Source organism: Heloderma suspectum, chromosome 4 (genome assembly GCF_057233095.1).
Source record: "Heloderma suspectum isolate Gila_16-S chromosome 4, 16-S_ref, whole genome shotgun sequence".
In the NCBI taxonomy this organism is placed as follows: domain Eukaryota; kingdom Metazoa; phylum Chordata; class Lepidosauria; order Squamata; family Helodermatidae; genus Heloderma; species Heloderma suspectum.
The window spans coordinates 5,952,439-5,980,179 of NC_139461.1; the positions used below are offsets into that span (position 1 = coordinate 5,952,439).

The following is a 27,741-nucleotide window of genomic DNA, read 5'->3' on the forward strand; positions in this document are numbered from 1 at the left end:
AGTATCCTTTCTCTCTCTCTCTCTCTCTCTCTCTTAATGCAGGCTATAGAAAGTAGGGAAATAATAAAAGACTGAACACACACTCCCCCGACCCCACCCGAACCTTCACCCCTTCAGTGCTGGCACCTGGCCTAGAGGATAGAATTCCGGCTGGGACAGTGATGCTTTAACTGTTCGGCAACGTTTCTGTTCGCTTGACGCCGCAGGCACAGGAGCGATTCCTTCTGGGCTGGAGAGGGATCTGAGCATCCCCTGAGGCACGAACCCGTCCAATGCCCCATCTCCTCCTCTTCCTCCGCCCAGCTTGGCTTGTGCGTCCCCTGCCACTCCAGGCGGGATGTGGTGGGTGAGCTCATAAGGGCGGTTGGGCAAGAGGCCGGGGCTCACTCGTTTCCGCCCTGGCTCGGGACGGCCGGCCGGCCCGCGCCTCGTGGCCCTCCCGCGCAAGCACGCCGCCGCCTCCCGCAGGGGCTGCTGCCGCTGGCCAAGGCTCGCCTCTCGACCGAGGCGCGGGATCCGCGGAGCCGGACGGGTCCTGTGGAATGGTTAACCCGAGGCAGTCGCGCCCTGAGCCAATCATCGCAGGCGCCGCAGCGGAGCAGCCAAGAGACTAGAGCGCCAAGCCTCCCGTCCGGTCCTTTCCCGGAGAAGCCTCCCGCCCGGGCAGCGGCGGCGGCGGCGGCCCTCCGCGCCCCAGACGGACAGCCTCCCCGGACAGCCCGCTCCGGCCTGCCCAGCCATGGCCCCGCTCCTGCTCCTCTGCCTGCTGGGGGCTGCCGCGGGGCTGCCCAGCCTGCAGCCCGCCGTGCCGGCGCTGTGGACTCTCCTGGCGTCGAGCGAGGAAGGCGCTCTGCCCCGGGGCGCCGTCGAGGACCTGTTAAATATCGCGGCGGCTCGTGCGCAGTGCCCGGCGGGGCCGTGTGGAAAGGTAACGAGGCCGCCGCGCCGCCGCCGGGTGCAAGCTGCCCCGGCCGGGCTGCAGGGAGACGTGCCTGGGTCAAACTCCAGCGCGGGGGCAAAGGGCTGGCGGCGCCAGGGAGGACGGGGCCGTGGGTGCGGGCGGCGAGGCTGAGGGGGGGAGGCGCCAAGGAGCCGGGCTCCGGCACGCAAGGCCACCGATGGGGCCGGGGGCGCGGGCGGGCAGGTGCGCCAACTCTCCCGACGTACCAGACGGCCCTGGCTCGCTGCCTCCCTCGTTCTGCGAGGGTTTGCTTTGGGGGAGGGGGCGTCGGTTAAATTGGTGGTCAGGGCAAGTTGCAAGACTTCCCGTCCGTCGGGTTTCTGCCTCCTGCCCCGGGACTACAGACGGGAATTTCCTGAGAAGTGTCTGTGTCCGTTTGTGCGTGTCCATCTTGTTTCTGATCCAACGTGTGAATGCACGCGCGCGTGCGCGCACATACACCCCCCCCCCCGTTAAGATGCCGCGCAGCGTGCATCCTGTGGTTTCATCCGCCGGCAAGACTCATTTTGAACGGTTAACGACAGGTTGCCGGACAATGATATTTTGCAACTATAACTTTAACCCGAACAGTGGAGTTTTGAAATTGGTGGAGAACGGGCTAATGCAGAAGAGATGAATGTAGCTCACAGATGAGTCACTAAAGCACCCTTCCCCGACCGGGCGCCCCCCGGATGTGCTGGACTACAATTCCCACCAGCCCCAGCCAGCACATCCGGGGGACGCCCGGTCGGGGAAGGGTGCACTAAAGGCTTCAGGAGTGTGCACGTGTTGGGGGGAGGCAACAATCCCTGGGCAGGAGAACTGGGGTGCTTCCAGAAGAGGCTGTTGTTGGGCAGTTGTCCTGCCTCATTCACGGAATTTGACAGGACGGCCAGGTGCTGCTGCCCTTCATTTGTAACCCTCCTGTGTTTTCCCACGTCTCCTTCCACTTTTTCCTTGCTAGGAAAAAAAAATCCGAGAAGGAGGAGAGGAAGGGATAGCTGCACAATGCCTTTTGACTGGTGGTGTGAGAAGCCCTCCCCAGCGCGAAGCGCTCTGGGGTCACTATTTTCACTTGTGTAATGTTGGGCAGGTATGAAATCGCCATCCCATCCATCTCACCAGGGAAGGCTCAACAGCCCCATAGATTACTGAAAGCAGAGAGGTAGAAGCACAGATTGTGCTCGCTCGCTCTCTTTCAGTGTGGGATTGTAGGTAAAGTGGGGGGGGGGTTAATCCATGCTCCTGGCTGTGAGTACAGAATGGTGGGTGGGTATTTATCCCAGACTAATAAACACAAAGGGACAAGAAATTGATTTTGGGGATATAACTTAGCACCTACAGGACTAAGGGCTGATGTAACAGGGACTAAGGGCCTATTAAATGCATTTTTCCCATCTATGGTGCTGTTTTTAAAAAATGCGAATAGCATTAGCTGAGTATGTGGTGAGGAGGGGAAACTGATGATTAATGGGCATGTGGAGAGGTGATTTAACTCTTTCCTCCCCTACTCCAGTCCTGGGGAAAACCCCTCTTCTGAAGCTAAGGGTACCACAAGGAGGATTTTCTTCTACAGCAAATACTACTATGACAAAGTCTGAATTCAACCCAGTGTGTACATCCTGGAAGAAGGAAACATTGAGCAACATCTTGTTTAACGATTTGCAATAAAGGGCCCCCCATGATATCTGAGCCACTGTTGTTTTGGGTCTCCTAATCCTCCAGGAACACCCCAGTGTGCTTTCCCCAGCAAAACAGGCAAAAGCAGCACCAGTTGGATTTCTCCTTACCATGCAGCTATCAAAGGTGCAGGTGCCCTGTTGGAATTGCCCTGTTGACAGGCCTGTCCCATGCAGCAGCAGAACTAAATGTTAAAGCCTGCTTCTGAGATGGCCAGTTTCTGAACCAGCCCCTGTAGCTGAGCCTTTAGTGGTAGCTTAACCTGCAGGAATTATCTGACTCTGACTCATCCTGCAGATCCAGCCTCTGTTAAAGGCATGGCTACAGGGATCAGTTCAAAAGATGCCAAATGTGCCTGTTTCTGGGGTCCCTTGGAAGAAAGGAGGGGGCTGGGCTGATTGGGTCAGGCCCTGGAGCCCCCTTTGCCTAAAGTGGCTCCCCCCCATGAGGATCCCCTCTGCATGGGACAGAATGTAAGAGGAAAGTCACACCTTATATTTCACTATTTACTTCCAAGAATACCATGGGGTCAGATATCTGGGGGGTGGGTTTGCAAATCTAGAAAAACAGTGGGTTGGATCCAGATGCAGTCATGCTTAGAGTAGACCCATTAAAACCAATGAGTTAGTTCTGACTAGCTTGTTCCATTGACTTCAGTGGGTCTACCCCTAAGCATGACAAAGTCAGGATCCCATATCCAGGAAGGAGGAAAAATTGAGCAAAAACTTGAGCGCCTTGCTCAGCCATACTGAAAATGTACCTTTGGCATCACCCAGCAAGTTAGGGCTGCTCCCCACAACTTGGGCAAAGGGCTGAAAATAAATGAAGAGTGGCTGGAAGACTCTTAAGCCTTGAATGGTGGTGTGGAAGAAGGAATCTTAAGTGCCACTTTGCTCAGCTCTGCAAGACCAGCTGCCGTTGCCCAAAGAGCTGCCTTTTGCAGCTTGCCAGGGCCAAAGGCGTACACACATTTCTTTGCCACCTGGAAGAGCTCCCCCCCCCCTCCCCTCACAAGGCATTATTTGTAAGAATTCTCAATGGTACTTGGAGCTCAGCAGGAATCTGGTCAATTATTAACAGTTCCTCCAGATCGTAAGCAGACCCCATTCTTCTCTGGTAGGAAGAAGCCCCTTTCTCTCCCCATGCCGTCTGATTATACGCTATATGCAAGTGTTCAGTCAAAAGGCAAGGGATTTTTAAATTTTAGCCCATCGTGTCTACAAATATTGTGATATGTCTTTTGGGAAACCACCCAACAAAGAATGAAACCTAAAAGCAAAAATTGTGTCTTGGGGCAACTGGAGTTGCCTGGGTAGTGAACTTCTGACTGTGGCAAAGAATAGACCACAAAGCAGCCTCCCAGTTTTAATTCAACAACTTCTTTTATACTAAAGTGTGTTAGATAGTTGTTAAGTACTAAGCCATTAAAAGGGCTTTAGAAAACCACAGTGGGAATGCAACCAGTCCACAAGATCCCAGCTGGGGCCATGGCTGCCAACTTTTTGACTGATAAGGGCTTCTGTGCCTCTGACAACTGGCTGACAGGCTGTAATGTGGCAGGTGACACTTCACTGCTTCTTCCGCCGCTTCATTTCCCTCTCGGTTAGAACAGAATGTGGTTAGAACAGAATGTTGTCTGCTACGTTTCAGCCTGTCTTGGTTGCATCTCTCTGTTTGGTCAATCCCCATTTAAAAAGCCTGTTAAAAGCTGCAGCCCTTGTAATGAAAAAAGGGAGAATTTTTCTGAAAACTAAACCGGGAAGTGGACTCCTGTCTTTTGACCTTTTCATCCAGTGCTGGAGGTCATGCAGTTGCTTTGTCCCTTGCTCTGCTGGGTTCATGATTTCTGCCCCATGTTTAGCCTGCAAAAACGATGGACTGTTGTGTCTTTTTTTTTTTATCACCATGGTGGCTCGAGTTCAAAAGTTTTGCTTCACACTTCAGGTGCAAAGGCATTTAGACAATGAGAGGCTGTCAGACTTGTGAATCATGCCTTGAATCATCTGGGACAGGATGAAGCCTGCCTCTGGGCAGGCCCAGCTTACGCAAGTGTCCCTCCAAGGGTTTTAGGGAAGCAGCGGCAGCACTCCTGGTTCCTGCATCACCCATTTGTCTTTAGAACTTTCATTTGACTTTTGACTGTCCCAGTCTTGGACAGACATGCCTCTGACCATGTGCAAGCAATGCCGATTTCCATGAATGACTGCAACTCGTTCCCACCTGGGAGTAGAGGAGAAGCAGGCTTTTGTGTCAAATGGGACAGCTTCTGAGCACAAATGAGCCCCCAGTACCTTTTCCTTTTACGAAATTGACCACCAGTGTACTGGAGGAGCTAGGCTTAAGAAGGCCCAAATGTCTGAACCCTCAGAGACTAGAGTCATGGGCAGGGTGGGGTGGGGGAGGGACATTTGCAGCCCTAGCCATTCCTTTGTTAGGGAAATTGCTTGTTAATGGCCCAGGGTGGTTGGTTGATGGTTTCTCAATGGGAGTGAATAGTTGGGAAACATCTGGAGATCTCTCTTGCCTGTTAGCCATCACAGCTACAGAGGAGGAGGCACCCACCCTCCCCCAGTCACCCACCATTGATTATGATGCCTGTGTGAGGGAACAAAAGAAGCAGCTGGGGAGGACAGATAGAAACAGAGGGAGGGAGGGAGAGACTGACTATTTTGCACCTAGCAAAAACCCAGAGTACTGGTTGAGTATGAATTGTTGAATTGTGGGTTGTTGTTGAATCATGGGTTGTCATTAATGTGTGAACCCTGCGCTATGGTTTAACGGTGGGTTGTTAAGCAAGAGCAACCCCAATTCCACAACTGAACAACAAACCATGGGTTCTCTTCCTGAGTTGCTCATGGTTAGCAACCCATACTTAAACCATTGTTCAGGGTTTGCTTGTAATGACAACCCACGATTCATCCCATGCTCTGGGTTGTCATTATGTGCAAATCAATACAGAGAGAGTGAGTATTGGCTGAAGGACCTTTGGGATGCACGGAATCTCTCCCTAGTGTTCTGAAGTAGAGGATATGCCATCCAGTAGAACTACAAATGGTGTTTGCTTCCATTATGCTCTACTTGTACATCCGTAAATAAAATCAGTATTACAAAAATGCCATGAATCTCCAGTGCTCTCTCCAGTCAAGGAAGCGCAGTCCAAGTGGTGCTGCTCCTGGAACTTCTCATTGCTCTCACAAGGGGTGGTGTGAGCCTAATGCTGGTGTAGGCAGTGGGATTGTGTTTCCTTGGAGAGAAAATGTTTGAGCTGGTATGACTGAGCCAGAATGGAGGAAGAAACAGCAATGCCCCTGAGCCCAAATGGAGACGTTGCAAGAGCAAACAGGAAGTGGAGGGGGTGAAACTAAGTGCTCCGTTAATTGTAACACATATGACTACCACGCTATGACTAGCATTTCTAGAAGTGACCAGCCAAACGCCTAATCTTAGAATTGTTCTTTGCTGGGAAATAAAACCAAATGAAAGCTGAGGGTATGATTTCAACACTTACGCTCTAGAGCAGCTACTGACGTTCTGTCCAAAAAACTCATGAAGTCTCATGCATTTTACTCAGGACTTCGCCAGCAGAAAGTTCTCTGTTCTCCTGCACAAGCCCCAGCGAAATGAACACGAGCAGGGCAGGAGCACTCCTGGCACAGCTGCCGTTCATTTCAATGGGGCTTGCGAAGGACAACTTCTTGCGGGGCCATGCCCTCATGATCTCTTCCTCCCACTTCTGTCTCTCACAGCACCCCAAATAAACCCACTGCCATCTCTGCAGGGCTGCCTTTAACTCCCCTGCCACTCACCGCCATTCACCATCACAGTTCATAAAGCTCTTCTAGCTGCTAGAAGGAAAAACACAACCGTCCCCATCTCCCTGCCCACCCTCCCCCACCGCTGTATGGCCTCCCCTTTGCTATGATTCACTGTCTAGAGAGGGTGGGATCAATAAAGCTATTATTTATTTACTGATTTGGCGAAGCCTTTGTTTCTTCCGCACATCAAAAACATTCAAATATTCTGTCCCTTCCTTCCCCACTTGATCTGTTTGTTTCCAGAAGAGGGATGAAGCAGCCAGTGTTTGGGTTGTCCTAGTTACCATCCAGAAAGCTCAGCTACGCTCTGGCCTGGGGTAAGTGGGTGGGTAAAACTTTTTTAAAAAGAGAACAGTGGTACTTTAATCCAGCACCCAACTTCAGTCCAATCACCAATAGCCCTTATAAATCAGCCTCCCCACCCTGGTACCCTCCAGGCGTGTTGGGTTACAACTCCCAACATCCCCTACCCCACATGGGATCCACCTCTTGGACCATGGGTTGCTTACTGCGATTGTTCAAAGCAGGGCTGTCGTCAAGAGTAGGCATGGTTGGGCACCTGCCGAGGGCCCACACCCCAGCAGGGGCCCCCTGATACAAGCCCCCCAGAGTTGTTCCTCCTCTTCACCATTGCAACCTGCTTATTTACCTACCTCTTGCTCTGGCCCAGACAACAGTGGTAAGAAGGCAGACACACTGAGGGAGGGGGGCCATGGAGGGCCCTCCAAAGCCTGGATCCAGCATTCTTCCAAAGGTTGGGTGGTGATCAGTCCAATTTTTTTGTCACTGGAGCAACCCTTCCCCCCACCCCTTCATTTCCAAGTGCAGCTTTGGTATAAGGCTGACATAGTTTCCTTAACCCAAAGTCACATGATAGAGCTGCCCCATCAGAGACGTCTGCTGGACACTTACAAGTGTGCATGTCTTACCACTTTCCCAAATCTGCTTGCTGCATAAACTGAGATTCAGCCCAAATAGATGGGATTGCAGATAAAAGGGCCATAGCTTAGTGGCACAGCGCCAGCTTTCTTTGCATTGCAAAGGTCCCAGTTCAGTCTCTTGGCATCCCCAGCCAAGGCTCCTGGGGAACTGGGACAGATCCCACTCCCTGCAAAACCCCACAGGACTAGCACTGGCCAGGGCAGGCAACGCTTGTGCTACATGGACTGGCGGTCCAATCTGGCAGAAGGTCACCTCACCTGTGCATGGGTGGTCACTGTTGGTGGCTGCGCCCTATACCATCCCGCCAAATGAAACATGGAAGCTGAGAAGCAGATCTGCATCTTACTTCCAAACATGCATGCGGACAGACTGCATGTCTCCAGGGGCACCCAGACACACTTAAGTTCCTGGATTCTCCCCCCCCCCCCGCCAAACCCACCTATATTTTTCCAAGGTTCCCCATTAATTTTTGGTACTCCTATTCCTGCTGGGCACGGGCTGCGGGGAGAGGAGAGCTATGTGTCCCAACCTGCTCTGCCTGCTTTACCTCTTCTTGTTTCGCAGCGAGGAGACATGCAGGCACCAAGAGCTTGAGTGAGAGAGACTCTGACTCTTTGATTTGTGCTGGATACACAGCAGATCTCATCCAGCACCAGGTGTGATGATCCCAGCCTCCCCTGGGGTGAAAGTGCACTACCCTCCTTGGCATGAAGAGAAGTGTGCATGCTCTCCGGAGGAAGAGATTGCTCACAGAGCAGAAAGAGAAGAGGCTGGCGATTGGTGACTGGAGGTTGGACTCGACGGTCTTATAGGCCCCTTCCAACCCTGCTTTGCTATGATTCTATGGTAACCAGATGCAAAGGAAGATAGAAGGCTTCCCGTATCTTTAATAATGGTGCCAAAGGAGTAGTTTCGGCAGGTGTGGCAGTGCTCCAGGGGGCAGAAAAGTTGCACCAGCTGAAGTTACAAGTGTTAAATACAGCTGCCCTACTGCCCACCATTGCTTAGAGAAGAGTTATTCCCCAGCATTATGAAAGAAGGTTTCGTAAACTTCATCAGTATCAGAGCTCCTCAAGTCAAGGGCAGTCATGGGGAGGGGTCATAGCTCAGTGGCAGACTTTGCAAGCAGAAGGTGCCAGTTTCAATCCCCGGCTTCTCCGGGTTAGGAAAAATCTTGCCTAAATTTTTAAAAATTTAAAACCCTGGAGAGCTGCTGCCAGTCAGAGTCAACATTACTGGGCTAGGTGGGCCAAGGATTTGACTCAGTTTAAAGCAGCTTCCTATGTTCCTCAATGTCTAAGCACTTCCAAATTTTAACTCGTTAAAGATAAGCTAGCTGGCTGGGGGCAGGCTGGGAATTGTAGGCCTTTTTTCTGTCTAAATCTGCATAGCATTGCACCCTTAATGTGTATGTAAGTGGGAAACTGACAGTCACATTTGACTTCAAAGGAGGAAACTCCTCTACAATGAGGGGGCTTGTTAAAAGGACCTTGAAATGGAAAGTCAAGAGGGTCAAATCTTCCCAGAATGCTTGGGTGTTACTCAAAATCAGAATAACAGAAGCTAGCCAGAATGCATACCACAGATGAGGAAAGGGGCCACCAGGTCCCAAAGGTCACCAGCATGGTTAATAAGCAGTGTCAAGGAAAGAAAAAGGGCTTCAGAAAATGGAACTCTTGCCCAAATGAGAACAAAAACAAGCACCAACTTGCACAAAAGAAATGCAAGCAAGCACATGCAAATAAGGATTTTGAGGAGGAGATAACATTAAGGCGAACAATTGCAAAATATGTTTAAATACACCAGAAGCAGGAAACCACCTAAGGAGGTGGTTGGACTGTGGGATGACAAGGGAGTTAAAGGAGTGCTAAAGGAGGATAAGAAGATTGCAGAGAAGCTGAATGAATTATTTGCAACTGTCTTCACTGTGAAAGGAGGGGGGCAGATAACCATGGGGACACCTGACAAGCCAGCATCCCCCCGTATGAAACCGACAAGGGTACAAACACCACCTCAGGATGATCCTGCCATGGAAAAGGACTAAGGGCCAAAGCAGACATGACTTTAAATGTGACTTTGCATTTAAGGAGCAGGTTTTTAGAAATACAGGTAGCATCAGCTATGGGGGCTGATAACTGTCAGAACCACAGCAGGCGAGGAGAGGGACTTCAGCCTTTTCTCTCCAGCTGCAGTCCTGAGAATAATCCTTCCTACGAAACTGGCATATACAGGTTTGTGAGGGGAGGTGTGAAAGTGCAAACAGCTCTTTTAGAGGGAGGGATCTTCCTCAGGACTTCAAAACCTGCACTTTAAAAGCAAAGATCTATGGTCCCCTCTCCTTCGATCCCAAGAGTTTTAATTAGCCTTTGAGACAAGTTGAGACTTGCTTATAGCACAAAGACTCTGCTGACATCCAGAATGACTTGCATGCATGAAACACAGTGTTACAGCCACAGGAAGCTGCTGCATACCATCTCAGACGATTTGTCAAGGCAGTATTGTTTACTCTGACTGGCAGCAGTTCCCCAGCCACGTCTCAGGCAGAGGTCTTTCACATCAGCTCCTAGCTGATTCCTTTAGCTTGAGATACCAGGATTTGAACCTGGGACTTTCTATACATGAGTCATCTGCTCTACCACTAAACTGAGGCTTCGCAGCTAATGGTCAGCTTCCCACTTCCAGCAGAAGGCATTTTAAGGGAGGCCTTCAGCATTTCATGCAGGTGGTGAGGTGATAATACACAAGTGGTATACCTGCATATATATATGTATACATATTATATTTATTATATTATGACATCTACATCCCACCATTTTTCTTCTAGCAAGGAACTCAAGGTGGCTCAGATGGCCCTCCTCCTCTCCATCTTATCCTCACAACAACCCTGTGAGGTAGGTGAGGCTGCGAGTCAGTGACTGGCGCCAAGTTACCAGCGAGCTTCATGGCTGAGTGGGGACTAGAACCTGGATCTCCTGAGCCCCAGTCCGACACTCTCACCACTACACCACAGTGGTTCTCAAGGGGCACAGAGCTTCACACTCTTGATGAACTCTGCTGAGTTTTGAATGTGATGAGCTGCTGTGTTGATAAGGCTCCCTATACCCATTGCAAGCGGGAATTTTTTTAAAGCCTAAAATTAATGTTTTCTTCTGTTACGTTTACTTTTTTGCTGATTGCCAATATTTTAAAGATGTTGCCGGGGCTACTATATTTTTGCTCATTTTAAAGTTGAACCCCCCCAATTAAATTATATATTAGCAATAAATAGTATATATTCCTCATGTGGGCAGGCAAGACAAATAAGGTTTGTATGATTTTTTCCTAGATGCCTGCCAAAATGGGAGTAATGACATCTTGCTTTGGCAAGGGATTGAGTCACTCTCTCCTGTTTAGATGGGCAATTGAGTTAATATTTCATAATGTTCCATCCACCTGCAATGCTCTGTGCCCAGCAGGTAGCGCAAAGAAAGAGGGTGTGGCACCCTTATCTCAAAAGGCAAGGGGGTCTCTGCCTCAGCGCACCTAGCAGCACTGACCTGAGCTGACACACAGGCTACAAGTAGTAGGGCCTGAAGCAACTGCTCACACTGCAAATGCTCAGTGAGCCTTTATCACTCAGCAGAGCAAGAGCCAAGGCCTGCATTGTTTGCCTCAGCACTGCTATCCCAACTGATGCAGGCACAGTGCAGCCTAATGCAGCCTACCCCAACCTGGGGCCCTCCAGATGTGTTGGACTACAACTCCCAGCATGCCCCAGTCAACACTATTAGAGATCAAAACATTATGTGCCTCAGAATTAAACAGAAAACAATCATCACGCAAATGTAATCATGGCAGAGAAAAACCCTACATTTCCTTTCTTCAGAGAACGAGGAAAAAGGAAACCTAGAGCTTCTTCACAGGAGGCTTTTGTCCTGCTATTGAGATTGGTTACTCACAGACATTTGTGGGTCCTTTAGATGACATCCTCCAGGGCGTCACCTGCACTAAATTACCTTTATTCGGTTTTTTTTAAAGATCAGAGATAATGAGCTATCAAATTACCCGGCTTGAGTTCCCTGGTGAAAAGAGGAAAACTGGCAATAAGAGGCGCTAGACTACAGCACCATCTAGTGGCTGTATAATGAAACATGGAAGACTTGGGGGAGGAGGACGAAGCATGGGTAAAGGGAGTCTGTCCTGATGCTGCATTTAAAACGGAAGCAGAAAGACCTGTTTTAAATGCGGGGTTTTAGGCTGGTGTAGAGATGCTCCTAATCTGCAGTTTAGCCAAAAAAACCAACAACAAAATTTGACGGAATAAGGATAACTTAACTTTGTGCTGGAATGCCCTATGGGAGGGAGCTAGCTGGACTTCCCACAGTGGGTAGTTCCATAGCCTGGGTGCTACGACAGAGAATAGAGAATATGCCAATGTAACAGCAGACCACATAGCTAGCCAACTCCTTAAGAATGGTAATTTAGAACAAATGCCTTTAGATCATAAGACTAAAATTAATAGAAAAAAGGAGGATGAAACAACTAACCTATCGTCCCCTTTTACTATGGAAGAGTTGAGAAATGCTATAAGGAAATGTAGACCACGGAAAGCTGCAGGCTTGGATGATATTCTTACCGAGCAGATAAAACATTTCGGGCTGGCAGCAAGGCAGTGGATATTAGAACGTTTAACGCCTGTTTGGAACAATGCAAGATCCCTGGTGTTTGGCGAAAGGCTAAGGTTATAGCAGTTCTAAAACCAGGTAAAGAGGCTAATAACCCTAAGAGCTACTGACCAATCTCTCTTTTATGCCATACTTATAAAATCTTTGAAAGACTGATACAAAATCACCTTGCTGTAGCTGTAGAACCCCTGCTTATACCTCAGCAGGCTGGATTTCGCCCCCAAAGAAGCTGTACTGCACAAATCCTTAATCTAACTCAATACATCAAAGATGGATTCCAAAAGAGTAGTGTAACAGGAACTGTATTTATAGATCTAACAGCTGCATACCATTAACCTTAGGGGACTGAAGCAGAAAGTATATGATATAACTAAGGACTTTAAACTTACAAACATTATTAGGAATCTGCTTCAGAAGTGTAGGTTTTTCTTGGAATTCCAGGGAAGACAAAGTAGGTGGAGGAATCAGAGGAATGGTCTACCACAGGGAAGTGTATTAGCTCCAACCCTCTTCAATACCTATACTAACGATCAACCACTTCCTGCAGGCACTACTAATTATATATATGCTGACGATCGGGCAATGGCCACACAAGGGAAAACATTTGAGGAGGTAGAACAACGATTAACCAAAGCTCTGGAAGAGCTGGATCGATGTTACTGCAAAAGCCAGCTAAGGCCAAATCCAGCAAAAACTCAGGCATGTGCCTTCCATCTATGCAATAAGCAGGCTGCAAATTACATGGGAAGGAGTGTTACTGGAGCATTGTACTAACCCTAAATATTTAGGGGTTACTTTGGATAGGGCCTTAACATATAGACAGCATTGCATCAACACTGAACTGAAGGTCAGCGGAAGAATAACATCATTAGGAAATTAACGAGCCCTACTTGGGGCGCTAAACCAAGGATCCTTAAGACTACAGCATTAGCCCTCTGCCACTCGGCCGGTGAATATGCCTGCCCAGTTTGGTATAAATCAGCACCTGCTAGGCAAGCTGATGTTGCTTCGAATGAAACAAGTAGAATCAAACAGAAACAAGTAGAATTACTGGATGTCTAAAACCTACTTCTCTAGATAAGATCTACCTTATAGCTGGCATTGCCCCGCCTGCTGTTCGTATAGAAGCAGCAGCATACAAAGAGAGGCTTAAATCCTCAATATCTAAACAACACCCTCTTTATGGCCTACAACCAGCTCCTCAGAGATTAAAATCCAGGAAAAGCTTCCTCAGATTGACGGAAAACTTTGATGAATTCAAAAGTAGAATGGACTTATGGAAAGCTACAAAGAATCAACCCTGGAGGGAACCAACAGAGGAGCGGGCACCCGGTTCCAATGAAAGCTGGGAAGTTTGGAAATCGATGAATAGACTGCGTACGGGTGTAACAAGATCTAGGGACACCTTGAATAAATGGGGTTATCCGGTGATCTCTGCCCTGTGCGACTGCGGAGACTTGCAGACAACAATATATATGTATACTTGCCATTTGTGCCCTGACCAATGTACACATGAGGACCTTATGACGGCGCGACAGAACACAATTAATGTTGCTAGTTTCTGGGCAAGATTTGTCTAATGTTTATATATTTTAACTTCTACATTTTATATTTTAAATGTTATGTGTTATAGTATGTTTTTTAATTGTGATGCTTCTGACACGAATAAATAAATAAATACTACAGAGAAAGCGCTCTGCCATGTGCCTGTCCATCAACACACAGTACTTCTGATGGGGCACAAAGCTGAGCTCCTCTACTGAGGTTGTTCTTTAGGTATGCAGGTCCCAAGCCGTGGCAGTGGTACCAAGTCCCCGTGGATGGGCTCAGAATGCTTTGAGGCCATTTCTGCTCATTCCTGCCCCATTAGACAGATAGCTGTGTGGTACCTCCTTTCCTTACCGCTAGGAACAATCGGTGTCGTTCCCCCGCCCCCATTTCCTCATTGCTTGTGTTGATGGGTTTCAATAAGTATCTTTCTTGTCTTTGTCCTCACAAAATAAAAAGTGTTCCAGTTTCTCCTATGCCCCTTCCTTCCCATGTGGACTGAGCACTGCAGTACTTCTCTTTCAACTCCCTTGCTTCAAATTGTGACTGCTTCTTTCTAACCATTTGAAGACGCACCATTTCCATGCTCCCCCCGCCCCCATGCAGAAAGTGTTTTTTCCCCTTCAAGTGAGCTGCCTTCATCTGTTGGGTTTAGAGTGAACTTTGTCCTTTTGGAGTTTCAGCTTCCAGTGGTCAGTTTGATGAGCGAGTCTGGCTCAGTTCTGCAGATGTTTAGTATTGTCAAGTAATCAGCTAGTGAAATAAGTCTGTAATGACGCAGATTCTAGTTTTGAATGAAATTCCAGCAACTTACAGATCTATTTCTCTACAAATGGGTAGAGAATATGGCTTGAGTGTGCTGAACCAACACATTTACTGTCTTCATAGAGAGTAAAAAAAAAAAGATAGAGACTTCAGTTCCATTTTTGCATAATGTTAGAAGGCAGTTCCAGAGATACTTGATGGAGACCCCCACCCACCCCTGAGATCCAAGCCACTGCCAGTCAAGATTGACAGAACTGGGCTCAACTGACTGACAGTATTCTCATACCTGGAAATGTATAAACCCTAAACCTTTCTTGTGTTGAGCAGGACTCAGTGATGCATGTCTCAGATTTCCCTGTAAAACATTCAGCTCACCAGCCACCAGTTGCTCTCAGAATGATGCACCACTTCCTAATGTGACCAAGTAATGTGATTTCCAACATATTCAGAAGTGTCTGTGCTAAAGAAAACAACAGGAAGTATAACTGAGGGCTGCTTGATCATGTCTAAATCCTTTTCTGAAGAAATGTGTCAGCTCTGAGCAATAATGACTATTTTTGCAGGAATCAAGTAGGTGTTTCCACTTTATTTCCCAATAATGAGCATTTCTACATGAGGCTTTTATTTCATGCTCATGATTGGTCATTCATGGAAGTTTGTGGGTCCTTTACATGATGTCGTCAACCTCCAGGGCACCTCCCACACTTTCTGACATTTATCCTGCTCTTTAAAAGATTGCAGACTAAATAAATTAATTTATTTTAATCCCCTGTAATGGCCGTGTGAAATTGTGCAGTTCCACTATAGCCACAGCGCCATCTAGTGGCTGTAAAATTAAACATATAGAACTTGGTGAGAAACAAAGCCTGGGAAAAAACAGCCCGTGTCAGCACATGTAAAGGAGCCGGCATTAATCCCACAAAGAATCTGGAAGCAGAAGCCCCAGTAAGGGTGCCGGATTTTAGCCTAGTGTGGTGAAGCCCAATAGGAGATACAAAATATGGAAGATGATGTCTTCATAGAATGATAGAATAGTAGGATTGGAATTTTATTTTCATGTAAGCAAGGTTTGGAACTACACTGAACTCGTCTTCAGATTCTCTCCGCTCTTTCTCTTGCAGTGCATCTTTGCCCCAGATATCTTTGAACTCACAGGGAAGAAAACGCCTGGTGATGCCAACCTCACATCCTCAGGGCTGCTGCACTTCTCTGTTGGCCTGATGTTCTACCTCACTGATCCCATGGCAGCCTGCCAGGCAGTGACAGGGGGAATTTGGGTGGAGAAGGCCCATGCTTTTCAGACCAAATTCTCAGAGGGGAACCCTGCGAGAGGGCCCACGCAGGAGAAAGTGGCTGAACTGATGGCGGTTATCCAGAGGAACATCAAGGGCACTGAGAGAGAAGAGGTAGGAAGGTGGCAGGTGGGGGTGGGGGGAGACAGTGTATTTATTTGTCCCCATGCTAGCTCCAGACATGGGCTTGGTTTATACACAAATACTGTACACAATATTGATTTGGCTTACAGGAATGTTTTTGATTCAACAACTACATATAGCGCCCCCCCCGGGGGGGGGTCAGGGTCAAGAAAAATATAATTCTTGGAATTCAAAGTCTGTCTATTGTTGTTGTTGTTGTTTTAAGAACATATTTTTGACAGAGGTGACCAGGAAATGTGGATTTTCCAGATAATTGATGGCAATGGCCACTGGAAAACATCACCCGGAGCGCTAGAACGGTTTTTGCCTTGCCAGAGCTCCTGTGCATTTAATGCATGGCTATTCTACAGATAAAGCTTTTCCTGCCATAGTGATGCACTGATGGGGAAAGCTTTGCCTGCTGAGTTTCTGTCTGTCATAGTTAAAGGCAGGGGGGTTGGCAACTCTGCAAAATCATCTTGAATGTTAATCATCTGGCCTTCTATACCCAGGAGGAGGAGGAAGACACAGCCTGGGAGTGGCTAAGAATGTGTCATAAAAATGAAACTTGCCCAGAACAAACTGTATGTGCTATTTTAAGTAGTATTTGCAAAAAATGAGCTGGGGGACACACACATTCTAAGAGTTACACAAAAGAGAAAAATCCCACCAAGCATGGTCACTCCTACTGCGGCACTGTGATGTCAAAATGTTCTCCATACAACTCTTAAAGGTACAGAATCAGATGCCTTCTCAGATCAAGAACCCTACTATAAATCTTCAAGACTACCTGCAAATGGCACAATCCTTTCTAGTGAAAGCATTTAGTATTAAATCTAAAGATTTTTAATTAGTTAAATGTGAGAAAAGCAACTTCTGCTCTTACAGCAACTTTCTAGTTAAGAAAAGAAAATTGTTAAGAAAAGTGTAAAAATATGCAGGATTTTTTTATTGTTATTGCTAATGTCCCATACATCTGTTCCTGCTTCATGCTCTCCCTTCCTCTGCTGCCATCTGTTGCTATTTCTTCGTATTTCAATATAATTGAATATTAATTAAATAATAGCATTTATTAGCCAATCTTCAGCCATGGCTCTCAGAGTGACTTACAAAAGAAAATATACATGGCTAAGCTGAGAAATCTCAGCAGCTCAACCTGCTGTCTGATCTACTCTTCTCCATCTCCCAGCCCTGCACAGGAGTGGCCCAGATCCTGGAGAACAGCACCAAGATCTCCAGCCGAGTAGCATCTGAACCAGCTGGGCAGGTGCTCACAGCCATTGCCTACCATGTGCTGAAGGGGGGGTGCTTCCATGCCCTCCCTCCCGAGCACTACTTCGTGGAATACATCTTTCAGCGCTATAGCAACAAGACTCACAACCTCACACTGGAAGGTAAGTCGTTGCACCACCACACCCTGCTGGGGAATTTGGTGCTCAGTCAGGCAGACAATGGCCCAGCGTTGTAGGTGGGTCTTCAGTCCTCCTGAGTCAGGTAGAAGGTTTGCTACAAGACTTACCTAATTCTTCATCAGTTCAGGACAGTTGTGCCTTCCAAGGAGGCTATTTGCCCAGGTTTTCTGCAACATTATGAGAATAAAAGAAAACACACAAAGAACCCTGCTGGATCAGAACAAAGTTCTATCTAGCACAGCATTCAGTGTCCAACAGCAATCAGCCAGAGGTCTTTGGAAGCTCACAGAGAGGGCCACAGAAGTTATGGTTTCTCCCTGTATATCCTCAGCATTTGCTATTCAGAGGTGCACTGCCATGGAACATGAAGGATCCATTTAGCTGTCAAGGCTAAAACTAACATATGACAACTGGCTTCCCTTAATTTGTCTAACCATTTTTTGAAGCCATCTGAGCTACTGGCCATTAACCACATTCTGTGGCAGTGAGTTCCATCAGTTAATTATGCCCCACTGAGATACACTTGGACGCAGTGTAGTCCCCGAATCTGGTATACAACCATCAAAAAGAATGGAACCAACACTGCCTGGGGTGTCCATGAATGTGCTGCTGTAACATAGGGGCTAAAGCTCACACCTTAATCCACCTCCCCCAATCTGGCGCCCTCCAGATGTGTTGGACTACAACTTCCATCACCCCAGCCAGTACATCTGGAGGGTGCCAGGCTGAAGAAGGCTGGATGAAGGTCTGAGTTTAAAAAGCCCCTGGTTCAGATGATCTCACCTCTGCCACCAGCTCCATAAGTAGGCTTATGTACACATGGGTTCCTTGTAGCCACAAGGCCATGGAATGGCCTTTGGCTTAGATGGCTTTAAAAGGGGATTTGAGAAATGCGTGGAGGAGAGTCGGTCCATCAGTGCATGTTCAGAGGCAACTCTGTATGCCTCCGAAAATCAGTTGCTGGGGCAACAGATGAAGGGCCTGCGTGCCCTGCTGCTTCTGGGCTTCCAGGAAGCATCTGGACATAGTTGGGAAATGGATGCTGATGAAAGATCGAACATAAGAAGAGCCCTGCTGGATCAGACCAAGGTTCATCTAGTCCAGCATTCTGCTCAGACAACCAGCTGCTTGTGGCAAGCCTAAAAGTAGGACATGCGTGCAACAGCACCTTCTGCCCATGTTCCCCAGCAACTGGTGTACAGAGACATACTGCCTCTGATAACTGGAGGTAGCATAGAGCCATCAGGACTAGTAGCCATTGAGAGCCTTCTCCAGGGATTTGTCCATTCCCCTTTTAAAGCCATTCAAAGTGGTGGCCATCACTACATTTTGTGGTAGCGAATTCCATAGTTTGACTATGTGCTGTGTGAAGAAGTCATTCCTGAATCTCCCACCAATCAGCTTCATGGTTTCAGCATTATGAGAGAGGGAAAAAATATCTCCCTTCTCACTTTTTCCACACTATGCATAATTTGGTACACCCCTATCATGTCACCCCTCACTCAACTTTTCTCTGAGTTAAACAGTCCTAGATGTTGTAATCTTTCCTCACAGGGGTGTTGCTCCAGCCCCTTCATCATTTCTGTAGTTTGCCCAACTCTACAATATCCTTTTTTAAGGTTTTTGTGTGTGTGTCTTGTATGCTTAAATTAGCAAAAGCAGGAGGAAGATATCCTGAGGTCTCTCTTAGACTTTACAGTCAGACCAGGCTTGGCCTGCCCCCAACTACAACTATTTTGGGTGGTCTCTGACAGAGAGGGCATAAAGTAAAGGTTTTAGAGAGTGATGGTGGTAAGTGGGTCGGCGGAGAAGATGTGATAAGGTCAGTGTCTCCTCTGTGTTTGCAACAGACTTGAACGGTCTAATGAAGCAGCTGGAGATAGGCCCTGAGGCATCCCACGAAGGACATGACCATGGCGACCATGCACATGAGCACAGCCATGACAGCCATGCACATGATGACCACCATGACCACTCACATGAGCATCATGGGCATGACCACAGCCATGGTGACCCTGAGGATCATGACCACAGCCATGGTGACCCTGACCATCACCATGGCAACGAAACAGACCATCACCATGGCAATGAAGCAGACCATCACCATGGCAACGAAACAGACCATCACCATGGCAATGAAACAGATCACCACCATGATGATGAAATGGACCACCATGGAAACAAATCGGAAAACAATTTGGTCCGCCAAAGGCGAAGTCTACCTGTCCCGGGAGAACAGGATGGAGTCTGGGACACGGTGAGTAGCATTATCTGTTATATCATAATTAACCTTGCAGAGACTCTGGACCTTGGTACCCTGGTCAGGATTTACTGGGTACCAATAGTACAAATGTTGCTAATAGGTTTCCCATCACTAGTGAAGGGCCTCTTTCTCCTCCATGTTCCACAAGGGAAAGGAACATTTGACCTGAAACCTTCAGTACCTGTGAATGGTTTTCTGTTTCCACCAGAGAGTGCCCATAAATTAAAGCAGTCAAACCGAAAACGGTCAAGCCCTTCCAAATGTTGCATTTTTCTTATACAGAAAACAGTTCCACACTGCACAGACATGTTTTTCACATATTCAGGGCCAGCCCTTTTGTGAGCCGTGTGGCTCATGCAGGGGAATGGGGGGGCTGTTACTGCTCCCCTACCCCTCACAACCGCAGCAGCTTCAGCCTGCCTGCCAGCCATCTTGTAGGCTTGCATGGTGGTGAAGAAGACTGTTAAATTTAAAACAATGTTTGTCAGTATGGGAAAGCAGCTGGCAGCACTCCGACAAGGCTCTCTGGAGCACACCTTGCCCAATGCTTCTCACTCTGAGGAAGGGGTCCTTTCTCGAAGTGAGGCATTGGGGAAAAGATGGCCCCAGAGAGTACCTGCATTATGTCACTTTGCTGCAACAACAACAAAGTATGTTTAAAGCTTAACTTAAGTTTAAATTGCCCAGAATGCCTCACTCTGAGGAAGGACCTCTTCTGCAGAGTGTGGCACTGAGGGGCGAGATGGACCCGGAAACGTCGAGATTGGCTGCATCATTCCCACTAACGCAGAATTAAAAATAAGGCAACCTGGAGGTGGGGAAGGAGGAGGGTCTATCTCACCTTAGGTGGTACAATGTCTTGTGCTGGCCCTACACATGTTGATTGGTAAATGTGACAAACTACACACAGGTTGCTTTCTGTGTAGGAAAAGTATCATGTATGAAGCACTCTTAGGTGAGAGTGTTGCTGCGAAGGCCACACATGCAAGACACCCTGTTGAGAAGTGAAAAGATCAGATATCTTAATCCCCCAGTGCCAAACAAAATGGCTGCCATGTGATAATGGCACAAAATGGAAGCCATTTTTAAGAGGTCAAGGCTGAGAAGATGAAATTAGATTCACTTTTTGAACTGACAGTTTGTGTGCTCCTTCAGCATTTGGTTTGAAATGACTCTGGGGTTCACTCCAGCAGCTGGTGACAGCACTACGGTCTGCAGGAAGAAAACAAGGCTCAAGAGCCTGTTCTTTTGCCTTTCCAAACAGAACACTGTGACAAGAACGTTGAGCGGTATGGCCTAGTTCACCCATAGCATGCCCATTTCAGCTTCATTGGCTATGTCTTTGCTTCCAGCCCCAATTCAAGATGCTGACTCTTACTTTTAAAGTCCTAACGTGGTTTGGGACCCAAACACTTGAAGGAGCACCTCCTCCGATATCAACATGCCCATTCTTTTAGATCTTCTGCCAAGGCCCTTCTCCATATACCTTGTCCACCAGAGGCCCGAAGGCCACCTACAAGGGCACGAGGCTTTCTTGGCAGTGGTGCCCTGGGTGCTGAATGCCCTCCCCAATGAGATTTGCCTGGCACCAACATTTGTTGTGCCTTTAATAGCAGGTTGATCTGCAGAAATCAGCAACGGAACCTGTTCACAGCATGGAGGTGGCTTCAGATCAAATTGATGTGAAAGGCATGATTACAGGGCCTGTTGCAAGTTGGCAACCCTGCACTCTCCCTCAGATCTGTGTGTTGCTCACGTGTCTTGGGGGCACTTCTTTCTTTCCAGGTCTGCCTCAGCCCTAATGACCTGTTTGAGATTTACGGGATTGATGCTGGCATAGGAATGTCCCGTCCTGATTTCGCTCGCCTGAGTCCAGCCCTGGTGCAGCAACGGCTTAGCAAGGCCTGCTCCACCCCACACAGTCCTCATATCGACGGGCAACTCACCACAGCAGAGAGTGAGTCCATCCTCCACGTGTCTCAAATCTGATTAGTAAAGTAGCTCCTTGATTCCTCTCGGAACTTGTCCAGAATTTAACAACTGGGTTGGAGGTCCTCCTGGGGGTGCTTCTGCCTTTAGAGGTTAGGTGGTTGGCAACCAAGGAAAAGGCCTTTTCAGTGGTGGCACCCAGGCTGCAACTGACACTTTTATTGTTTAGACATGATCATGCAGACTGTTCATTCTCCAAGGCTTTTTATGGGTGCTTGCTATTTTTATTGCCTTGCTCTCTCTGGCTTTATATGATCTCAGTTTGCTTTAAGTGCTGCTGTTGGTTTTTAAAAACGGGTTGGTTGTCTTTTTATTACTGTATTGAATTTTGTGGTGGTAAACTGTTTTGAATTTTTTATGTTTTATGTATTTATTTCATTTATTACATTTCCATACTGCCCAACAGCCAAAGCTCTCTGGGCAGTTCATAACAAAATACAACATGACATAATATAAAAATGTAAAACTATTGGTAAAATCCAACATAAGCCCTACTTAGAGTAGACCCACTGAAATGAATGGGACTTAAGTTAGTCATGACTAACTTAAATCCCATTCATTTCAGTGGGTATACTTCAAGTAGGGCTTATGTTGGATTTTACCCTATGGGATAAAGTAAAAATATAAACCAAAATAAAACCTAGCAGCAGTACAAAGATTTAAAATACAGGATAAGGTTTTAAAAATACAACAACAGAACCACTTAGAAATATTTTAAATATAGACAGCAATATATAAATCTATTAAATAAACAAACAAAAAAATGAAAGTCTAAAATGCCTGGGAAAATAAGCTCTTCACCTGGTGCCAAAAAGACCACAACGTAGGTGCCAGATGAAAAATGGGATGAAAAGCAGGATAGGCTGCTGTCTGTCAACAGGCAACATTTTCCCCATATATGGTGGGAAAGAGCCATTCTTGTTAAATTCCTGCTACAAATGTAACTGCAAAGTCAGAGCAATCCTGCTGGACAAAAATATGCCAGTCCTAGACCATGGCAACTATTTGCCCAGATGGCCTGTGGGTTTGAGTAGGACATAATTCCTAAGTGAGAGACACCAAGTGTTTTCAATCCCTTGCTTGTCCCTAATCCTCATCACTATGTTAAACTGGTTGTGGTAAATCAGTGGTGTGGGGGGGGTGGGGAGAAGAGAAACTCTGCATATGCTCAGAGGTACCAACATCTTTATTAATTACTCCATATGTTTCAGAGATATGAAAACAGGCTGTGAGGTAGCCCCTGGCTTCAAAGGATGGAAAATTGGATTAGAATGGCTGCGAGAATCGTGACATTTCTTTAGTTCATTTCTTTAGATTTAAAAAAAAAAATCTATTCCATTTCAAAGGCTCAGATTTTGTAACACACTCTTAAATCAAAACCTGACTAAAACCCATAAAAGCAAATGCCTGCTACAGTATAACATACTGTGTGTCATATGAAGCTAAAATGATCTGAGCCCCTGCCATCGCCACACACCAGCCAACTATAATAATTCATTTCTTACAGGCTTGAAGCACAGTCCAACAGGACATTCTCCTGTACCAACCTCATTAATTTCAATGGGGCTGGCACAGGAGAAATTCCTGGTGGATTGTGCCCATAGGCTTTGCCAAGCTACTGGGGCAGGGAGTTCCACAGGTGTGGGGCAGGCAGCCAACTGCCTCTGTATGCGCCAGTGCCTTGCAGACTTCCTGCATGGCTGGAACCATCATCAAGAGGGTCTACTGAAGCACCTGGTAGGAGGGACCAAAGGTCAGCAGTACAGCTCATGCTTTGCTTAGATGCAGAAAGTCCCAGGTTCAGTCCTGGCATCTCCAGGTAAAAGGATCAGGTAGCAAATGATGGGAAAAGCCTCACTCTGGCTGGGACCCTGGGCAGACGCTGTCAGTCAGAGTAGTCAGACTAGGTGAGCTAACTGTCAGATTGCAGGGACCCTGCTAGGGCTGTGGGCTCATCCACAGTGCCCTGAGGGGAAGGGCTTGGGGAGGGGATCACTCCATCTGTGGCCTATTTGTCTTCCAGTGCGTTGACTCTCCTTTCTTGGTGTCATTCACTGCTGCCCCTTCCCCTTCCAGAGTATATCTACGGCTCGCTGGCCACCCTGGTGATCTGCCTGTGTGCGCTTTTTGGCATCGTGGTTCTCCTGTGCACGGCTTGCATCAGTGCCTACCAGTATGTGATCCAGCTCTTCGTCAGCCTAGCTGTAGGATCCCTCACTGGGGACGCCATGCTGCACCTCATCCCCACGGTCAGTGCAAAGGGGACGGTCCAGGGGGGTTGAGGCTGTGCTGTGTGTGTGTGTGTGACAATTTGAAGGGTTCAAGTCTGCACAGGTGTGCGTGTTTGTATATTTGCAGAGTAGGTGCATTGTTTGTCTCTTTGTGGGTACTGGGCTAGACTAACCCTTGGTGTGAGCCAGCTGGGTCTTCTTATGTTCGTGTGTGTGTGTGAGAAAACCAGAATGGCTGTGTGTTTGTGTGCTGGGCTGGCTCCAGGTTTGAGAAGGCCCACCACAACATGCCTTCTGACCTACTATGTCGACATGCCTTCTGCCTCCCCCTGCCCCCCGGCAGCACAAGCTTACCTGGCAATAGTGCAGGTTACAGCAGGACTCTGATGGAGCCGCCATCTTAATTTCCCAGAATGCCCCAGAGCAACACTGCATCAGAGCATTGTGGGGAATTTAGACACCAGCTCCCCCGCAACCAGTGCTCGGATTGGACTGCTGGTTAGTGTGTGTTATTTGGGGGGTGGGGGGAGGTCAGGCATCGTGCTGGCCCTGCCAGAGTGCTGGCCTTTGGCCGCTGTGAGAGGATGAAGCATCTTGATGTTGAGCCTACTGGTATGCAGATGTGTGAGTTTGTGTGTCCTGGTGTGTAGGGCTGGTCCAGTCTGGTGATGTCCAAGCTGTGTGCCTATGTGCATTAGTGTGCCAAGAGAGGGGCTGTCATGTGCCTTGAAACATACTGGCTGTATCCACCACTCTATGACCATCAGACTGGGGAGGTCCCTTGCCACATTGTTCCCCCATTCTCTCTGCCGGTATGTGATATGTGATCAGTGACATCGTTCCAAATGGGAACAGGGATGAATCAGGAGCATCACTGTTTTGCCCAGAAAGCATGAGAAAATCTGTCTGTCTGTCTGTAACTACGATCAAGACAAGATATATTTTTCCACCTTCATTCTGGTTAGCTTCATCTTCACTGCAGCTCCCTAAAGACTGTTACTGAGATCTGTGTTTCCAAGTATGTCAGATCAAAGGAAGGCCCTTGGCAAGACAGGTCATCTGCTGATTAAATGAAGCCTTGCCAAACCTGCTCTTCGAGATCGAGCCCCTCAGCTCCTTTGCAAGTTGCTTGTGATAAATGTTATTACAGCTGGGCTGTCAGAGTGCTCAGGTCCTGCTCAGCAAGCTAAGCAGAAGAGATGGGCATATTGTCAATTACAGAGAAAACGATAAGGACTTAAATCTAATCCTTGTCTCCGAGGGACATCGACGCAACCTAGCGTGCAATGTGATCCTCAGCATTTACTAAGATCTTAGTCCCACTGAGTTCAATGGGTCCTTACTCCCTAGTCAGACTGCATGGGGTTGCTGCCTTGATGTTTTTGCTTTAGGCATTCATATTCGAGTATTATCTTAAGGAATGCAAATACTGAAATATGTGCCTTTGTTTTCTGGCCTGCCTTTCGCTGTGGGCCCAAAAGGAAGCCTTACAGTTCTCTCTTGGACATTCAAACTTGGGAATTATGGGTACTGAGAAAAACAAATGCATTTAATGGGCGAGTGAAAGTTTAAAAGTATCTGAATGCAAAATACATGAAATGTGCAAAGAGCTGACAGTTTGTTTGGAAAAAGAACTATGGGTGCATGACTGCATGTAACTCAGCCTTCCCCAACTGGGTGACCTCCAGATGTATTGGACTACAACTCCTAGCATCCTCTGCTGGCTGGGGGATGCTGGGAGTTGAGGGCCCAACAAATCTGGGGGGCCCCAGGCTGGGGAAGGCTGATATAACTCATCACAAGGGCGGGGCCTTCAGAAATTGGTTGCAGCCCCTTTGGCTTCGTGCCCCAAATCACGCTTTGCTCCCACTGTTCTCGTTGCAGTTCTTGGGCCTGCATTCCCACTCCCACGGCGATGGTCATGCACATGACCACCACGGAGCCGAGGGCCACGACACTCTGTGGAAGCTCCTGGCCGTGCTGGGGGGCCTCTACCTCTTCTTCCTCCTCGAGAAGTTCTTCATCCTCCTGGGACACTCAGACTGCGAGGTGGGTCAGCTGTCCATGTTTGGCCCACATTCTCCAAGGCAGCTAGTTTGGGCTGGATGGTGTGACAGAGAGCCAGGGATGTGGACGATGATGCCTGCATTCGCCATCTGCCTCTGCTAGAGGCAGCTGCAGGAGGTTGGGGCGCAAGGCCTGGGGGGCGGGGAGGGGGTGTTGTGCAGGCACAAGAGGAACATAAGCAGCTGCCTTATACTGAATGGGTCCGCCTGTTGGTCCATCTTGCCTACTGTTGTCAACACTAATTGGCGGCAGCAGCAGCTCTCTAGGGTTTCAGGCAGGAGTTTTTCCAGCCCTACCTGGAGATGGTGCCGGGGATCGCACTTGGGGCCTTCTGCACCTGTCCTGCACTTGGAATCATTGCACAGCCATTGTTTTGGGAAGTGCAGTAGTGCAGGGAAAACAAGAGGCCCTGCTACCCCAGTTGGGCTGCCCTGTACCTCCAGTGATGAACACACACACAAACACCAGTCTCCAGGCTCATGTTTGCTTGGAAGCCACCTCTTCTGATATGGAACTCCTTCCTCCTAGTCCCAGATATGCGAGAGCTGACTGTACACTCAGTGGTTAGACTGCTTTCTGGAGAAGTTCAGAGGCAGTGTTATCTTTATTAAGAATGTTAAGAAGAGCCGTGCTGGATCAGACCAAAGTCCTCTCTAGTCCAGCATTCTGTTCCCACAGTGGCCAGCTGGATGGCCCAATGGGAAGCCCACAAGCAGGATGTAAGTGCTGCTGTATTCTTATGTTGTGCCTTCTGAGGCAGCCTCCCCTAACCTTTTGCCCTGCAAATGTTTTGTACTTCAATTCCCATCAGCCCCAGCCAGCATGACCAATGACCAGGAATCCCGGGAGTTGTAGTCTAACCCATATGGAGGGCACCAGGTTGGGGAAGGCTGAGCCCTGAAACTGAGAACAGGTATGGGGCTAAACCTGAAACTCAAGTTAAGCCCTCTGCCTCTGCCCAGTTCCTAATTCCTAAAAAGCGAGGGGTGCGTTTCTGTGCCAGGTGGGTGCCATGCTTCCTTATCTCTTCCTAGGAGGAACTGAAGTCCAGCAAGGGGCACCAGTGCGACCATGGCCTGTCTCTGCAGCTATACCAAGATGAGATGAAGAGGAGGAAGCAGGAGAAAGGTGCTTCTAATGCTGACCTGGTAATTTCCCCACATTAATGCTATATTAATACTTCATCTTAGAGTCTTAACTACATTCAGTCTCTTGCTTGTTTACACCTTGCAGAGGCTGAGATTATTTGAAAGGCTGGAGATATGCCCAGAGCAAAATCAGCACCTCAGTATAGATGAGGACTGCTCCTTTCATCCAGGGCTGGCAGTCCTCATGTATACAGTAGTGGTTATCTTAACTCTGATGCCGAGAGGTGGCTTAGAGGCCTCTTCCACTATTCCAGGACCTGGGACTTGTCTCAGTCCAAAAGCATAAGGAGGGAAGGGGCTGGTATTTCGTGGAGAATCTGCCTTTGCTCATGGCTCTAGCAAGCTCTGATCTAGGGCCAGTACAGTATTTAGCCCCATCTAATGGTGGAGGAAGGAATAACCATGTGTGTGGAAGGAAACATGTGGGCATAGGAAACCACTTTTACGGAGTCAAACCACTGCTCCGTCTAGCCCAGTATTGTCTACGTTGACTAGCAGTAGCTCTCAAGGATCGCAGGCAGAAATAGGACTTTCCCTTCACCTGCAACCTGATCCTTTTAACTGGCAATGTTGGGGATTGAACCTGGGATTACAAAGCAGGAGCTCTACCACCGAGTGAAGGTCCCTCCCTGATTATGCTTGACTCCCCCTTTCATTAAAGCAAAAGCAGAATAAATGTGCCATCTGGGAGGGTGGGGTATGTGCACACACTCTTCAAAGATAAAAAGGAAAAGGAAAATGACCTTGTCACAACATTGCAGGGAAGTGACAGTGGGTCACTTTGTTGCCCTGCATCATATAAAAAGCACTATTGCTGAATGGTTGCTCTGGTGATGGGTTTCCAGAGCATAAGAAGAATCAG

The 27,741-nt window shown here is 47.9% G+C and overlaps 1 protein-coding gene across 1 annotated transcript in view; it reads left to right on the plus strand.

Moving 5' to 3' along the window:
• Positions 1 to 210: 210 nt before the first annotated feature.
• The window catches only part of SLC39A4 (solute carrier family 39 member 4), a 35,305-nt gene continuing 7,774 nt past the window's right edge, over positions 211 to 27,741 (plus strand). Inside the window, exons 1-8 of the mRNA XM_084848520.1 lie at positions 211 to 928; positions 15,476 to 15,760; positions 16,959 to 17,163; positions 19,032 to 19,438; positions 21,230 to 21,401; positions 23,510 to 23,682; positions 25,549 to 25,713; positions 26,766 to 26,879. Of these exons, the coding sequence (XP_084704646.1) occupies positions 740 to 928; positions 15,476 to 15,760; positions 16,959 to 17,163; positions 19,032 to 19,438; positions 21,230 to 21,401; positions 23,510 to 23,682; positions 25,549 to 25,713; positions 26,766 to 26,879 (1,710 nt within the window). The 5' untranslated portion in view covers positions 211 to 739. The remainder of the gene's footprint in view (positions 929 to 15,475; positions 15,761 to 16,958; positions 17,164 to 19,031; positions 19,439 to 21,229; positions 21,402 to 23,509; positions 23,683 to 25,548; positions 25,714 to 26,765; positions 26,880 to 27,741) is intronic.